Source organism: Humulus lupulus, chromosome 3 (assembly GCF_963169125.1).
Source record: "Humulus lupulus chromosome 3, drHumLupu1.1, whole genome shotgun sequence".
In the NCBI taxonomy this organism is placed as follows: domain Eukaryota; kingdom Viridiplantae; phylum Streptophyta; class Magnoliopsida; order Rosales; family Cannabaceae; genus Humulus; species Humulus lupulus.
The window spans coordinates 6,111,586-6,129,220 of NC_084795.1; the positions used below are offsets into that span (position 1 = coordinate 6,111,586).

The window sequence follows — 17,635 nt, forward strand, 5'->3', positions numbered from 1 at the left end:
TTTCAAAATACAGAATATCAAATAAGCATTATTATAAACACAGGGTACCAAAATAATACTTTGAAAAAACACAAAATACCAAATTGTTACCTACCTTAAAATATATCACCAAAATATTATTATTTTTTATTTTTATTTTACATCTAAAATATATAAATTAATTCAAAAAAATAAAGCAAGAGATATCTTCTTATAATGAAATTATTTTCTATTACAACTAATATTTTAATATTTTTTATTCACATTAATTTTATTCCATTTTATTCATTCTAACCAAATATCGATTTATTACTGCTGTGATTTTAGCCATTCCAAATAGTAAGAAAATAAAATAGTTCAAAATAGGTAATATGATGGACGCACGTAAAAAAAAAGAATGAGAATAAGAGAGATGGGAAAATGAAATGATTACTAGAATAATTTAAAATATTTTGAAGTAGGAATAGTATTCTCCACAAATAAAGTAGGTAGAGTTAAAAAAAATGAGTGATATTAAGTTATCTAAAATCACATGAGGTGATACTTATAATTAATTAGTAATATTTTATAATATTTATTAAATTTAAATAAATGAGATTCGATATTAAATTACATCAATAATAACCACTAGTAACCTCATCTAAAATAAACTAAAATAAAATAAGTAGGTGATGGAATATATTATAAGTGCCTCATCCGTTAGTAGTGCTCGAGTCTAAAAACATGGTGACTTTTAATGCTTTATATTGATTTTTTTATATATATACTTACGAGTGTAATAATGATTAATTGTTTTTTTCAGTTAGATAGCTTATAACTCCACCTGGTCAGTGGCCACTTCCCTCTCGGTTTTTGGTGGCTGAATCAGCTGTGAATCTATCCCAGTGGAGATGTGTACGTGGACACCGCAACAAATAAAGATGCTTCGAATTAGCACATTATCTATATTATGGAGCCTACTCTCTCACGTGTTATGCACGTGTCACATCAAGAATAACCACATCCATACTAGTTTTCATACTACGTATCTCTACGAAGTATTTACGGTAGAGGTAGAGAATGAATAATCATATTATTATTAGTGAAATTTAATATCAGATTTTAGGTATTTTAATTTAATAAATAGGCTAATTCATGTATTATATTAAATAATAACATTATTTAAAGTATTATGTGAAAAAATAATACATTTATTAATTTTTGTTATTGATTTGATTTGATAATTGGAAGCTTAGTTGGAAGTTTGGTACAGCGTGGCATGTGGCTGACACGTGGCACCAACTATACGTTCCTTCTTTTATCTCTAGAAACTTTCTTTCTTTCTTTCTTTCTTTCTTCTCTCTCGTGCTGTTGGAGGGAGACTGATAGAGAATATAACTACATCCAAGGAGGCAAGGATTTTGCTCCAAGGAGAGAGAAAAAGACTGAAATAGAGTACGAAAAAGAAGAAGAAGAAGAAGAAAGACTTTTCCCGAATTTGGGAGTGGTTTAGGGTTTTTGGAAATCTAATCCATACTTACATTCCAATCCATTTCCAGCTAAATTTTCTTTTTGATTTTATATTAATGACTACGCCATTTCCGGACAGTGGTGGTGGTGGTGTGGCTGTAATGGCTGGTCCAGTGAGTCCTCTCGATCCATCGTCGTCGAAGACCTGCTTCAATGACTCCGCTGTCGAATCCCCTGTCTTAATCTTCTTACTTTTCCACAAAGCCATACGCTCTGAGCTCGACGGCCTCCACCGCACTGCCGTGGGTCTCGCCACCAACCAAGAAGCTGGTGCCGATATCAAGCCTTTGTTGGAGCGATATCAGTTTCTTCGCTCAATTTATAAGCATCACTGTAATGCTGAGGATGAGGTGGTTATTTGTTTATTTATTATTTTATGTCTATTTTTTTTTTTTTGATGAAAACTTTATGGATTATGTATTTTGACCTTGTGCTCCCGTACTTAATACTGGTTGGAGTTTGAATTTTGTTCCTTCTTTGATGTCGTTAGAATGTTTTGTTTTTTTATTCTTTTTTTTAAATGATTTAATTTGGGTATGAATGTTATGTTATGCTAGCTTGGTTTTGTTTGTAGTTCTTTCCGATTACATTTCCAGTATATTAGAAATTCACAATATTGTTCTGAAAAATCTAGAAGTGATGAGTTTAAGGATGTATAACTTGAAATTTTGAATCCAGACACCAGAAAAACAAATCTTTATTATAATACCGCGTTAATGTTGTTAAAGTGCCAGCAACATAGAAAACATTAGTAAGAAACTAAACTATGGATTTTTGTTGGTAAGGCAAGCCACCTTTCTAATGCAAAATTGCATGGATTTGCATTTGAGATTGAAAGGCACAGAAAATGGTACTCATATAGGCCGTGCTGACTTAAATCTCTATTTAGTGTTCCTCTTTATTTCTTTTTAACAAGAGTATGCGAAGTCACCAAAGTCATGTCATGCATGGTGGAAAAATTAGCCAAGCATTGTCACTGATGGTTTCTCTACATGTAAGTTATGTGTAATGAACCGGTGTTGTAATATTTTGCATTTCTCACTTGTAGGTCATCTTTCCAGCTCTGGATATACGTGTAAAGAATGTAGCTCGAACTTACTCCCTCGAACACGAAGGAGAAAGTTTTCTTTTTGATCAGTTATTCAAGCTTTTAATTTCTGATATGGAAAATGAAGAGAGCTATTGGAGAGAATTAGCCTCTTGCACTGGGGCCCTTCAAACATCAATTAGCAAGCACTTGTTTAAGGAAGAGGAACAGGTACTTGTTTGGCTTGCTGTACTAATTCTGGTTTTTCGTTTTTGCTGTTATTATCAGTTTTCATAATTCTTCAGTAGATATAAGTCTGAGTCATTAGTTATTATGTTCCACTTCCTTCAGTAAAATTGAACTTATACTGCTTTGCAACAGCTGACTATTGCTCACGAGGAATCATGAACTTTTCGATAGTTTAGATTTAGATTTAGATTTATGTCCTCAGTCTACAAGTATAAATCATATTGTGGATACAATGTAAGTAGTTTAATACACTACCTTGTTTTTTAGTTGAGTATTCCAGTACAATAGACACAAGAGTAGCGTCCTATTTCTTTAAATGTAAGCTAGTTGACATCACAAACAACATTGCTAAGACGACTGACAGCCTGGGTGTGTAGGGAGAAAGTCTCACATTGGCATGATACATGCCTATAAGTAGGAGGTAGGAGGTTTCTACATCCCAAAAATCTATGCTTTTATATCGGTATGTTTTCTTCATCAAGTGGTACCAAAGCAAGGATTCTTTTTGCTATCACCTTCTGGAGAGAGTACCTTTTGAACCTGTCAAGGTTTGATAGGCTTTCAAGTAGGGGTGACTATTGACTATTGTAGGTGAAAGTCCTACATGGGCCTGCTACATCATGCCTATCTGGCAGTTTATAAGTAAGAGGCCTCTACTTCCTAATAATAGCAACAAGTAGGTTATATATAAAAGATATATCTATTCCACAACCCTACCTTAATAAAAAAGGTTCTATCCTATGTTATTTCCGCGAGCATCTTTACTCTGTTAAAACTTAAAAAAAGTCTTAAAAAATCAATAAATACTCAAATCATAGAGTATAGTAGTACCTTTTTTTATATGAATAACTAAGCATACTCGAATTCAGAGTTATAATACCTATCCCGACGGGTAGGATGCCCACAGTTGATTTATGGAGATGAAGTTTGTTTTCCAGAATTTTGAATTCTTATCAAACATTGCAAATTATCTCATAGTGTTGAGTATGCTGGAAGTTTACTATTGAATTTTGCAGGTCCTCCCACTGCTTATGGAGAAGTTTTCACATGAAGAGCTGGCTTCTCTAGTCTGGCAGTTTTTTTGCAGTATTCCAGTTAATATGATGGCAGAATTTCTTCCATGGCTCTCATCCTCTTTATCATCTGATGAGCATCAGAATATGTGCAAGTTGCTGGGCAAGGTCATACCAGAAGAGAAGCTTCTGCAGCAGGTAAGGACTCTTACATGGACGTAATAGTATAGTTAGTTCAACAATAATGTGCTGATCTTCACATATAACATGAAGGTTGTATTTTCCTGGATGGAAGGGGTAAAAACATCCGAGATTCATAAACCTACCAAAGATAATTCCAAAAGTCAATCCCATGATTCTTGGCCTAGTGCTGTGGTCTGTCAGACAGAGATGGGACACCATGCATGTCAATCCTCAAAGATTGGTAAAAGAAAACATATTGAGATGAATTATGATCCAACTACTTCCCCCGTTTTAAGTCCTATTGATGAAATAATGCTTTGGCATAATGCTATAAAAAGAGAGTTGAATGATATAGCCGATGCTGCTAGGAAGATCAAACTCTGTGGAAATTCTGATTTGGCAGCATTTAACAAGAGGCTACAATTCATTGCAGATGTCTGCATTTTTCACAGGTTCAATATTTTGCTATGTTTCTTAATTGGTCTCTTTCTCTCTTACCTCATGAATATGCATTTTCTGTAAAGCAATAACTTCATTGCTTTGATGCTCAAATATAATTGCATATTGGAAAATTCTTAATATAATCATCTTCACGGACGACTTTAATAATAGGAAACCTGTTTTCTGGATCATGTGATTTGTTACGCCATTGGAATCTTTGGTTCATTTCTGGTGTTTTTGAAATTAGTAAAAAAAAAAAATAAGTGGGGAAACATGCTATTAATTACTTAAAGCTCTTATGAAATATGATTGCCTAAACTTTGTGGAGTAAGTTGATTTTCTCTCTTTGACTGTAGCCTTGCTGAGAATGAAGTTATATTTCCTGCTGTACATGCTGAAATTTCTTTTGCCCATGAGCATGCAGAATAATAGGAAATCTGATTTCTGGATCATGTGTACTGCATATACTAATATGTTACCTCATTGAAATCTTTGGTTTATAATTTGTTCTGCTGTTTTTAAAATTAGTAAAAAAAAATAAGTGGTGAAGCATGCTTTTAATTACTTAAAACTTTTATGAGTTATGATTTCCTAAACTTTGTGGAATAAGTTGATTTTATCTCTTTGACTGTAGCCTTGCTGAGGACGAAGTTATATTTCCTGCTGTAGATGCTGAAATTTCTTTTGCCCGTGAGCATGCAGAAGAAGAGATTCAATTTCAAAAGCTTAGGTGCCTTATAGAAAGCATCCAAAGTAGTGGTGCTAACTCTTCTTCTGAGTTTTGTTCAAAATTGTGCTCTCGTGCTGATCAGATAATGGACAACATACTCAAGCACTTCCAAAATGAGGAAGCTCAGGTGAGTGGTCTCTTTGTTCCATTATAACAATGAGCTTAGATTATTAATGAAGAAATTTAATTCACAAATTTTTCTTAGTTTCTTGAAATCGTAGTACCATAGGTGGGAGCAGATATGAGAATGGAAGAGTCAAAGGTTTTGCTTAAGCCAGAGCAGCTTTAAACCATGTTATTTGCTTGCGTTCCCTATATGATCTAGATATGATGTCATAGTGTAATCCATTAAGGCTTCCAAGGGGTAGATGTGGACTTGTAACCATAATGTTTCTTATTTGCACTAGAGAGCTGTAAATGACACAGTTCCAAAGGAATTTTAGATATTTTTAAGCAATTATATATATATATATATATTTATCTACAATGACCCTCTACTATGGCGTTGTGCTGATAGGTTCTTCCACTTGCTAGAGAGCATTTTAGCCCGGAAAGACAGCGGGAACTTCTGTACCAAAGTTTACGTCTGATGCCCTTGAAGTTAATTGAGTGTGTGTTGCCATGGTTCACGAGGTTACTCAGTGAAGAAGAAGCAAGTTCCTTCCTTCAAAATATGCATATGGCAGGTTTTGTATCAGTTCACAGTTCTTATCACTTTAAAATATACTTACAACTAGGCTTTTTTTCATACTTCTCCTGCCACCAAGTTTGTTTATTTTTTTCACAGAATCCCTTTCTAGTCTAATCTGACTTGCATAGTTACCCAATGCAGCTCCTGCATCAGATTTTGCGTTGGTTACTCTTTTTTCTGGTTGGGCATGCAAAGGTCATCCTACAAATGTTTGTATATCTTCAAGTATAATTGGCTTTCACTCTACAAATACGCTGAAGGGAACTGAGGGAGGTCTTGGTGAAGCAGTTTCTATGTGCAACCCGGTGTGTTCCACCAAGGAGGAATTATTAAATGATCAAGCAGATAGGGAAGATGGCAGTGTAAGGCCTGCCAAGTGTCGAAACTTGGCATCATTCAAAGATACTGTTTCTTATTGCCCAGCAGAAACCATAAAGCTGCCTGAATTATCTTGCAGTAACCAGTCATGCCATGTTCCTGGGCTAGGTGTAAATGGGAGTAATCTAGGAGTGAGTTCTCTAGCTTCAGGAAAATCAATGCGTTCAGTGTCTTTTGGACCTTCTGCTCCATCCCTGAACTCCAGTCTGTTTAGCTGGGGAACAGATATAAGCTCTACTGATGATGGGTGTGCCAAACGACCAATTGATAACATATTTAGATTTCATAAAGCCATCTGCAAGGACTTGGAGTATTTGGATGTTGAATCCGGAAGGCTTACTGATTGTGATGAGTCTTTTCTTCGGCAGTTTACTGGCAGGTTCCAATTGTTATGGGGTCTATATAAGGCTCATAGCAATGCAGAGGATGACATAGTTTTTCCAGCATTAGAGTCTAGAGAGACGCTTCATAATGTTAGCCACTCATACACTCTGGACCACAAGCAAGAAGAAAAGCTATTTGAGGATATTTCTTCTGTACTTACTAAGCTTACACAACTAAATGAATGTTTGAATGGGGAATTTTCATCTGTTGATCATAGTGATACTCGAAGAGAATACAATGAGCTAGCGACGAAGCTTCAGGCCATGTGCAAATCTATTAGAGTAACACTAGATCATCATGTTTTCATGGAAGAACTTGAATTGTGGCCATTATTTGATAAACATTTTTCAGTGGAAGAACAAGATAAAATTGTTGGTCAAATAATTGGTACAACTGGGGCTGAAGTTCTCCAGTCAATGTTGCCATGGGTAACTTCTGCTCTTAGTCAGGAGGAGCAAAATAAAATGATGGACACATGGAAGCAGGCTACCAAAAATACCATGTTCAATGAGTGGCTTAATGAATGGTGGAATGCAAACCCTGCATCTTCTCATACTGCAGTGTCAGATAATTGTCTATCAGGTTTGGAAGATTTTTTATTTTAAGTTAAATTATCTTTAATTGTCTTGTATTTTCTTTCATAAAGGTATGGGTATTGCTTCCTGAACTATAGTTCAAATTTCTAGGAGATTTCACATGCCAATAAATTTTTATTCTTTAAACTCTGATTTTTAAATTTCAGGGGCCAGTGTCAGTGAAAGCTTGGAGCGCAGTGACATCACTTTCAAGCCTGGATGGAAAGATATTTTTAGGATGAACGAAAATGAGCTTCGATCAGAAATTAGAAAAGTCTCTCATGATTCAACTCTTGATCCCAGAAGAAAAGCATATCTAATTCAAAATCTGATGACCAGGTATGTTTGTGTTTTAATCATTTTGATCACTTTCGGAACACGAGTTCACATGTTTTAATAAATTTATGGGTTATGCCAGTGGCTTTATAGCTTCCCAGCAGAAATCAACTCTAGCAACTGGAGCTGATTGTTCAAATGATGAAAACTTGCTTGAATGCTCTCCTTCATTTTGTGATTTAGAGAAACAAGTTTTTGGATGTGAACATTACAAGAGAAATTGCAAACTCCGAGCTGCTTGTTGTGGCAAGTTATTTACATGCAGATTTTGCCATGATAAAGTCAGCGACCATTCAATGGATCGGTAACCTTCTATTTGTAATTCATTTGGCATCTTCAATTATTGGATTATATATATTTGATTCAGGATGGTGGTTATGTTTATGTAATTAATGTGCAGGAAGGCTACAACTGAAATGATGTGTATGCAGTGCTTGCAAATTCAGCCTGTTGGACCAGTATGCAAAACACCTTCCTGCAAGGAGTTCTCAATGGCAAAGTATTATTGTAGTATTTGCAAATTTTTTGATGATGAAAGGTATGCACCTTGACTATAACCTTTCCGCTTATATAGATATACGAATATTACTAAATTTTAGAACTTGAGGTGTATTTTTTTTTTCTTTTCTTCTTTTTGTTTTTAACTTGTGACATTATTTTATTAATGAAGTGTACTCATCAAAGAAAGAAAAATTCGTTCAGTATATACTCAGGAGTTTGCTATTGCGAGTTTTCATTTATATTTAACTGTATATTGAAGGTTCTGATACAACATTTGTGAAAAATACCTGCAATAAATAGCAAAGATGATATAGAATTTTATATATTTCTTGTCTCTGATATTTTTTCTCAACGTTTTGCATTCTCTTCATTGCACACATGGTGCCAACTAAAGTTTAATATAATATAATCTGCATTTTCTATCATTTTATCATCTAGGAGAATTGTCTGAATGGTTTGGTATGGTTAGTAGGTTTAGTTCTTTATACATCCTGGACACTCATCAGTCATCAAACATTCTTCTCTTCTTCTTTGTCATATCAGGGAAGTTTATCATTGTCCTTTCTGCAACTTATGTCGCGTCGGAAAGGGACTTGGTACTGACGTGTTTCATTGCATGACCTGCAATTGTTGCCTGGGAATGAAAGTCCCAGAACACAAATGTTGGGAGAAAAGTCTGGAGATAAACTGTCCCATCTGTTGTGATTTTTTGTTCACATCAAGTGCAACTGTGAGAGCTCTTCCTTGCGGCCACTACATGCATTCAGATTGCTTTCGGGTTGGTTCTTTTTCATAATCTTTGTTTTGATTCCAGTTCTCATGTTAGTTCCATCCCTTTCCCATTTCCGAAATACCTTTTAAAAATTGTTGATACGAGATTATGCTATTTTTCCCATCTTGTCAGGCATATACTTGCAGTCACTACATTTGTCCAATCTGTAGCAAATCTATGGGAGATATGTCGGTATGAATAATTTTACTTAATACATCCTTAATAACTAATGTCTTGTGATTTTATTAAATTTATCATGTACTGATCCCAACTTGAATTGACCACATTTAGATTATCAATTATATAGTCCACATGATTATAACAAGTATTGTTAGAAAGTGCGTTAAAGTGTGTTATTTCTGGCTTCCATTTTCCTTCAAGGTTTACTTCGGCATGCTTGATGCATTAATGGCTTCTGAAGAACTTCCAGAAGAATACAAAGATCTCTGTCAGGTAAACTCTCTGGAATGATCCCAATGCTTTGTCCTCATTTTCATTAGCCGAGTCCTCGATAACTGACATGTACGACTATTTTACAGGACATACTGTGCAATGACTGTGGTAAGAAGGGAAATGCTCCCTTTCACTGGCTCTACCATAAATGTAAGTTTTGTGGTTCATATAACACAAAGGTAATTAAGGTCGATCCTGATTCTCTCTGCTCGTTGCCACACCAATGATGTCTGGTGGGTTGTCGAGGTTTTTATCGATTCAGATAGCCTATACTGTCAGCAGTGCCCCTATCCAGTCCTAGCTTTTTTACACCCCCAAGAACTGTTCATCTTCCCACGATACGGTCTGGTGAAACCTTGGTCCTTTTTTATAAATTTTAGATGTACCTCACATCAATATAGAAAATGGAAGAGTTCTTGCATTTTGAGGCTAGTAATGCAAGCATAATTACTCAAAACTTCTTCATAAGCTTAGGCTTAACTTGTAAAAATGATGGAATCTCATGGATCGAGTTTTTGTTTTAGGCTAACTCTCTCTGAGGCCAAGGTTAAGTGCTTGCCCAAAAAAGTCTAAGTAGGCGAATTTCTAATGTAAAACTTTAAAAGGAAGATGACTTATTGGTGTAGAGCAACACTATGGAAAGATTGGTCCATCCTCCTAACTTTTTTTTTTTTCTTCTTAAATAAAATACTAACGTATAATAGTTGTGGTGCACAACTATTTAATACTAGACGAGAGAGTTAAATGTCCAAACAAGGTTATCATTGGCTTGTTTTTTGTTTGTGGGACTCGGGGATTGTTTTATTTTAGTGTATTTGAAGCAAAAAAAATATTTAGTATGGATGATAAAGAGAGATCTCGCACGACATGACAGCTTATCAAATATTCCTCACAAAAATGTAATATGGTACGTGTATTCCATAGTCAACTGTCACACTATCACGTTTGGTTTGGTTCAAACTTGTGTACAAATACTATTCAATGGGATGTGTTGTTATTTGCTATTTAAATCTTAGAAAGTACATATTTTTTTGAAAGGGAATTTACTCATTTGTTACTTTGTGATTTTGTAAAGTATCATTCTGGTACCTTCTGTTTTTAATAATGTTCATATTGTATCTTATATTTTAAAATCATACATATTTGGTACCTAGATAGATAAAATTTTGTCAATATGACCAAATTGTTATCAGTTATATGTAATTAAGTAATTAAATATAAATTTGAAACTTATATAATTGAGAGTATTTTGATTAAATTTGTAAAATTTTATTAATTAAATTTATAAAATTTTATTAATTAAATTTGAGTTTAGGGTATCAAATATGTACGATTTTATAATACAGGTACCAAATATGTACGATTTCAAAATACAAGTATCAAAATGATATTTTGTAAAAATACAGAGTACTAAATGATTACCTAGCCTTTTTAAAAAATCACAAATTCATAGTATCCATTTTGAACTTTTTTTTTTTTGCAGCATACCCATTTCGAACTTAAAATGCAATAGTTATGTGAAAAATTATAAATAATATAGTTTCCCTTATTAAATAAAAGTAGTTACAAAATATTAAAAACAAATGAATAATAATAATAGCATAAATGTAGTAACACAAATCTGCTTAAAAATAATAATATGATTATTTTTATGAAAATTATAAATAAAATGTTTTAAAAAAAATGAATCAGTAATAGTTGTATTAATTTAGTAGTACTTTATTACTAATTAAATAATGAACTTATATAACGAAATAATACGGTTATTTTGTGAAAATTATATATTTTTTAAGTTTCTATATTTGTCTAGGATTAAAAGAAATGAATGTTTGAGTTTTTTTTTATTCAACATGATTATGACATTAAATATTATATACCAACTTAATATTATATGAGTATAATTGATAATTTTAGCTACTTTATTCGAAAAAAATAAATTTTCAGATTATTTTTCTCCTAAATTTTAATTACTTGTATATAAATAAATAAAAACTTATATTCGGTAATTACCTCACGTCTCACACAAATAGTTGTATTACCATTTTATTATTTTCACACAGAATGATAATATATATTTTTTGGTTAAGATGTTAATTCATAGCTGAAAACGTTACTTGAATATTGGTTCCAAAACAAAGTAAAATAGAAGGGAATTTACTCATTTGTTACTATGTGATTTTGCAAAGTATTATTTTGGTATTTTCTGTTTTCAAATATAAATTTGGAACTTATTTAATTGAGAGTATTTTGATTAAATTTGTAAAATTTTATTAAATAAATTTGACTATAAGGTATTAAATATGTATAATTTTATAATACAGAGTACCAATATACGATTTCAAAATACAAAATATCAAATAAACATTATTGTAAATACAAAGTACCATTACTCCGACCCAAAATAAAAAGTAATTATATATGTTTTCAATGAAAAAAAAGAAGAAGAGAAAAGAACTAGACAAATTCTTACATGACATTTTCTTTCATTGCTTTCCCTTTCCTTTGTTAATTTTTAAATTCTTCTTGTTGACCAAAGGACAAATTCTGTTGGCTGAAATTACGTTATATAAGGGTTAAACTGATGATTAGGGATAACCCAATAAAAATGGAGAGAGACAAAAATAAACAAATAAATAAATAAATAAAAGAAAAAGAATAAAAAAGCGACAAAGTATTATTACATCTTCTTCTTCTTCAGCTAACGCGGTACTCTGTGAAAAAAGAAAAAAGGAAATCATTTTGAAAAACCCTAGCTCCATAATTTTTCTTTAGAGTTATTATTATCACCACTTTTTGAATTAGATCTTTTCTTTTCAAGGGCTTTGACTTGTAGTTTTCAGTATCATTGCTTTTCTTGATTTCTCTGTACAAGAAAGATATAGCGATCCAATATTGCTTGGAATTGCGCGTCCTCTGGTGATATATATTCATATTCTCAAGTCTTTTTGGGTGTTAGAAATTTTCCATGATTGGATCAATTTCTCCGATTCCGAAGATAATATTATAGTCTAGAGAGAGAGAGAGAGAGAGAGATTCAGGTATATGGGGTTAGGTTCGAAAATGGAAGGAACTTCGGCCCCTGCAAATAGACGAGATCCATATGAGGTGCTCTCAGTATCGAGGGATTCAACCGATCAAGAAATTAAATCTGCTTACAGAAAGCTTGCTCTCAAGTAAGTTTTTTTTTTTTTTTTTAGTTTATATCGCACATTTATTATTGCCCAATTGAATTTCTCCTTCTCTCTGTCTTTGATTCTTAATTTCAATTAATTTTGAGTGATGAGGTTTGTCAAACTTTGCTTAAATTGGGCGCCTTAGCATTGAACTGTTTATGAGGACCATTTCAGCTAATTATTGTAAGTAAATGTGGTAGATGTCAGAAAAAACAACAACACCCTTTTACTGGTTTTAGAATTATGAAAAAAATATATTTTCTCTATGTGATGGAATATGATATGATTGATACACATCTGATTAGTGTGACAATAGATGTAAATTTCTCATAAGTGGTGTCTCCTATTATTTTAGTATTTCATCAGAATTACTCATAAGATGTGTGATGTTCATAAGAAACTTTTCAGTTTCCTCCTTCAAATCTGTTAAAGTAGGTGTTGAATAGTTTTGAGCTGATTTGTGTATTTGAAATTGTAGGTGATATATGATGTCTTTGTTTACTTATGGTTTGTGTGAGAAACCTTCCATTATAGCGTTTATAATATAGTTAGGAAATGTTAATTGGTGTAAATAGTAGCTGTAGCTGTTTGAATTTTTTTCTTGTGGCTCCTCTTATCTGCCGCACTATATTTCTTTAATTGTTTGTTAATTGAATTTTTTCTTTCTGAATCTTGGACAGGTATCATCCAGACAAGAATGCTAGCAACCCCGAAGCTTCCGAACTTTTCAAGGAGGTTGCTTATTCTTATAGCATCTTAGCTGACCCAGAGAAGAGAAGACAGTACGATAGTGCAGGATTCGAGGTGCTTTTTTTTGGTTATTTATATAAATTTCATTTTTTTAACTTCCTGATATTTGTCATTTTAATTTAGTGTGTGTTGTAAAAAAAAAAAGAGCATGTTGATTATATCCATATTTGGGGACAGCCAAAATCTTCATTTATTAAAGACACTACTGCTAATATACTAACCTCTATTTGAAATGAGGACTTAACCATTTATTTGGGCAAGTCTATGTGGGTATATGTACAATTTGTAGGAAGGAACTTACTTTTTTCTTTTAAAAAAATCAACTGTTTGACTAGGAGTTATTTGGTTCAGCCCACATGTCCACCATTAACTGAAGTTACCAAAATCTTGTCATATATATTGTTCTCTAACTCTTCCTCGTATTCTTTCAGGCTCTTGATGCTGAAGGCATGGACATGGAAATTGACTTATCAAATCTTGGAACAGTCAATACAATGTTTGCAGCTTTGTTCAGGTGATCTATTTCGATTCACAAATAAATTGGCTTGAATATTGTTCCAAAATTTACATTATTTCATTGTCTGTCTATAGCAAGCTTGGTGTCCCTATCAAGACTACAATATCTGCTAATGTACTTGAAGAAGCTATGAGTGGGACTGTTACTGTCAGACCCCTTCCAATTGGAACATCAGTCAGTGGAAAGGTGCTTGTTTAGTTTGTTGTCGTGATGGATTCCACGCTCTTTCTACTGTATTCCTTTTTTACTTATTTGTTTCTTGTTTCAGGTTGAAAAGCAGTGTGCTCATTTTTTTGGTGTAACAATCAATGACCAACAAGCTGAGGCTGGGATTGTAGTAAGGGTTACTTCAACTGCACAAAGCAAATTTAAGGTAATCTATTACAACTATTATTGCTAAACTTTGTAGCATTCGACTATGAGTCATCTTGATTTCCCTGTCCATTTGCATTCTATGTATACGTTTTTGCATTTTTGAGATGTTAATACTAAAATTAGTCACATTGATGCAATTTTCCAGTTATTGTATTTTGAGCAAGACGAAAATGCTGGTGGTTATGGTTTGGCCCTACAGGTACTATATCTTCTTCTGTGATGTTTCAACATTCAGTTTCTGTCGTGTAACTCAAAAATCATAATTGCTTAATTTTTGATACATTGAAGAGTCTAGAACTTTGGTTCACTTAAAATTAATACAATATATTTTGTTTTTCCATATGCATTTTGGTGTAGTAGTCTAACTATGCAATTAAATGGCTTGGTTTGTACATTATTTAGCAGTTGAATATAAATAATGTCATGCTATGCACTCTTATTCTACCTTTGTTAGGAGGGGAGGTATAGAAAGAAGGGAGACAAGAATATGACCTAAGGAAACTAACGGAAGAGGAAGAAAAATTCTTCTTCGTTATGTTAGGTATGAATGGAAGTAAAGAACGGAATTCTCTCCTTTATTTGGTAGAATGGAAGGATGATGAGATTTTATTTGTAGAATGAGCACTTTACCAAGTAGTGCACATTTCCCTCCTAAAATCTTTCAAAATTTTTGGAAGCTTGAACAGTGGTTCAAATTGAGGATTTTTAATCTATTGTCTAATAACCCTCTTACAATCCTCTCTACAAAATACCATCCTGCCCCGAATCTATTGAATAATACCGTTAATCCTTTCCTTCCTTTTGTTTCTCCCCCCCAAATCTATTGAATAATACCGTTAATCTATTGTTCGTGTTTTGCTGTGACATCATACATTCCCCAAAGGTCTTGAATATCTATTTCTATCCATAGAAACATGACATTATGGCAATGAACTTCCATCTTTATATCAATTATAGTACTGAACGAGATATTTCCATCTCATCCTTTGTTTGTTATGTATATATGCTTTTGGGAAGGAGGAAAAAGTGAAAAGATGAAAGTAAAATGACAGTTATTTCTTTGGTAGAGGGGTTAAGTAAAAGGACAGGAAAATAGAGTAATAGAGAAATGTCTACAGGCATAAGCCCAAACCTTTGAAACTAAAAATTAGTTATTGATTTTGACTAAGGTTCAACCAACCGTTGGTTTGCTTTAACAAGATTTCACTGAAGTGAACCCGACGCATTTTAAGAAGAAACAAGTGAAGAATGCCAAGGCTTGCAATTGTATTTCTGACACGAATCCTCTTAACCTGTGATCTGTTGACTGCTGTATTCTCCTTCAAGTAATGAAAAAACTGTGACGATGACTTAAGTCAAAGACTTTTTTCTAGGCTTCTAGGTTTTGCTTATTTATTTTGCACTTTTAGATTTTATTTTATGATATTGTGCGCTTTCTAAAAATTAAGATGTGGTATGTTACTTTAGATTATGAGTGCTTGATATATTTTGTTTCTGTTTCTTATTTTGATTCAAAACTGAGGCTTATGTCCCAAAATGGCTTGGGACTGATGTCTTGCCATACCAAGGAAAAAACACCTAACTAGCTTCCTTAATCTTTGCTCTTGACACTTGCTAAAAGAAGGGGGATGAGTTATAATTCTATGGTTGAAATCATTTTATTGGCTTCTATAATCATTGTTGCTATTATTCTGTGTCATGTGGATTGTTCAGAAGCGTTTACTTAATATTGCATATGTAAAGATGATTTAACATGTCATGTGCCTCACCAATCAAAACAAGATTTAACTGGCTGAAATTTGGTAAACAGTCAAGTTTCACTATATTATACTTAATTAGTTGTCTACGATTGCTGCTACCATGGTCTAAGAAGTAAGCTAAAAGATATCACTCTCGTACTTATCAGGAAGATAGTGAGAAGACAGGGAAAGTGACGTCTGCAGGGATGTACTTTTTACATTTTCAAGTGTACAGAATGGATTCAACTGTGAATGCGGTATGCTGATTCTTTTTCGTATGAGTTGTTTCTGTTTCTAGATCTCCTTACCTTTGAAGGGGTTAAATTGAAGTTAGATTCTAAAGCGTGATGATTTATCCATATGGTGGTGCAGTTGGCTATGGCTAAGGATCCTGAAGCAGCTTTCTTTAAGAGATTGGAAGGTCTTCAACCTTGTGAGGTCTCAGAACTAAAAGCTGGCACTCATATATTTGCTGTCTATGGTCTGTTATCTGATCGCCTCGTCCTTTTGCTTTCTGGTGCTGTGTAATAGAACTTGGTGTATTCTTATTTGCTAATCTCTAATACAATTTTTACAGGAGATAATTTTTTTAAGACTGCTACCTATACGATTGAGGCAGTTTGTGTGAAGTCATACGAGGAAACAACAGAAAAGCTTAAGGATATCGAGGCTCAGATTTTAAGAAAGAGAAATGAACTTCGCCAATTTGAGACAGAGTATAGAAAGGTGATGATCCTTTTTTTTTTTTTGAATTAGTGAATTAGTAACAATAAGTTTATCTTAAATGAGGTTTGTAATGGCTATTTGGTCATGATTATGTTAGTAATATTTCAATATAACTTTCTAGGCATTGGCTCGTTTTCAAGAAGTGACCAACAGATACAGCCAGGAGAAGCAGTCAGTAAGTTTTGCGAGCTCTCTGTTTAAATCATTACTTTTGCTACCTGGATGCATGAAAGAAAGTCATGGACAACATACGCATGTAGAATTTAGTTTAGCATCTTTTAATATCTAATTGTTTACTTCATTGATTGATGAGACTGTTTTTCATTTTATGGGTTAGGGTGCTAGATTATATAACACTGTGAACCATTATTAAATGTTTAACCTTCATATAATTTCATATTTCACAGCTGATTTTTTTTATAAATGGCCACTCGTTGTGTGGCTCTTTTCAAAGTTGTGTGCCTCGTTAACTCTGTTTTCTTCCATCCCAAGGCCATATGTTTTTTCCTATGGTATTTGTGTGGCCAACCTTAGATTTCATCTTTGCTACTCAGGTAGATGAAATGCTGAAACAGCGAGACAATATCCACTCCTCATTCACTGTCACCCGGCCAGTGAATAACGGTGGCGCTGGCAGTGGATTAAGTAATGGGAGTGGCAAATTTCCCGGTGAAGATTCGAAGGCAGAGTCTCCGGGGGAAGATGGAAGTTCAGATGCGAAAGATAAATCAGCCAGAAAGAAATGGTATGGTTTCATCAACAAAGGATCAGACAAGAAGCTTGGTTGATAATCTTCCTTTTTGATTGAAAACCACGCCTATACTTAGTGTTTAGTGTCGCCTTCGTTCGCAGCTCAAGCGAGGTCTCCCCTTATTATATTCAAACGTTCATTTCTGGTTCCCAAAATGTTGTTCAGTATGCTAATTTTCCTATTTAAGTTGTATGCCAAATTAGTTAGGTGTTTGTACTAATGTTTTCATATTCATGTTTTTGCATTGAATCGACATCGTCCATTTACATGTAGTTATATTATGCATTTGATTTTGATTTTGATTTGTTGTATTTTTTTGTTTTTCAATTTTCTTTTTTGGGAGCATTCTTTGTGATGCTGTTGTGGGGTTTGAATTGGTTGGT

The 17,635-nt window shown here is 33.5% G+C and overlaps 2 protein-coding genes across 2 annotated transcripts; both read left to right on the forward strand.

Moving 5' to 3' along the window:
- The first annotated feature begins 1,303 nt into the window (after positions 1-1,303).
- LOC133821932 (zinc finger protein BRUTUS-like) lies at positions 1,304-10,231 on the forward strand. Its single transcript, XM_062254113.1, has 14 exons — positions 1,304-1,838; positions 2,537-2,746; positions 3,781-3,975; positions 4,051-4,412; positions 5,036-5,258; positions 5,649-5,817; positions 5,964-7,166; positions 7,327-7,498; positions 7,578-7,799; positions 7,896-8,033; positions 8,540-8,774; positions 8,901-8,960; positions 9,150-9,221; positions 9,308-10,231. Exons 1-14 carry the CDS (start codon positions 1,545-1,547, stop codon positions 9,446-9,448), a joined length of 3,696 nt encoding a protein of 1,231 aa, XP_062110097.1. The 5' UTR covers positions 1,304-1,544; the 3' UTR covers positions 9,449-10,231.
- Positions 10,232-11,885: 1,654 nt separating this feature from the next.
- On the forward strand, positions 11,886-17,554 carry LOC133821933 (chaperone protein dnaJ 15). Its single transcript, XM_062254114.1, has 11 exons — positions 11,886-12,394; positions 13,075-13,198; positions 13,576-13,658; positions 13,736-13,847; positions 13,930-14,034; positions 14,182-14,235; positions 15,943-16,032; positions 16,148-16,256; positions 16,353-16,501; positions 16,623-16,676; positions 17,056-17,554. Exons 1-11 carry the CDS (start codon positions 12,264-12,266, stop codon positions 17,287-17,289), a joined length of 1,245 nt encoding a protein of 414 aa, XP_062110098.1. The 5' UTR covers positions 11,886-12,263; the 3' UTR covers positions 17,290-17,554.
- Positions 17,555-17,635: the final 81 nt, after the last annotated feature.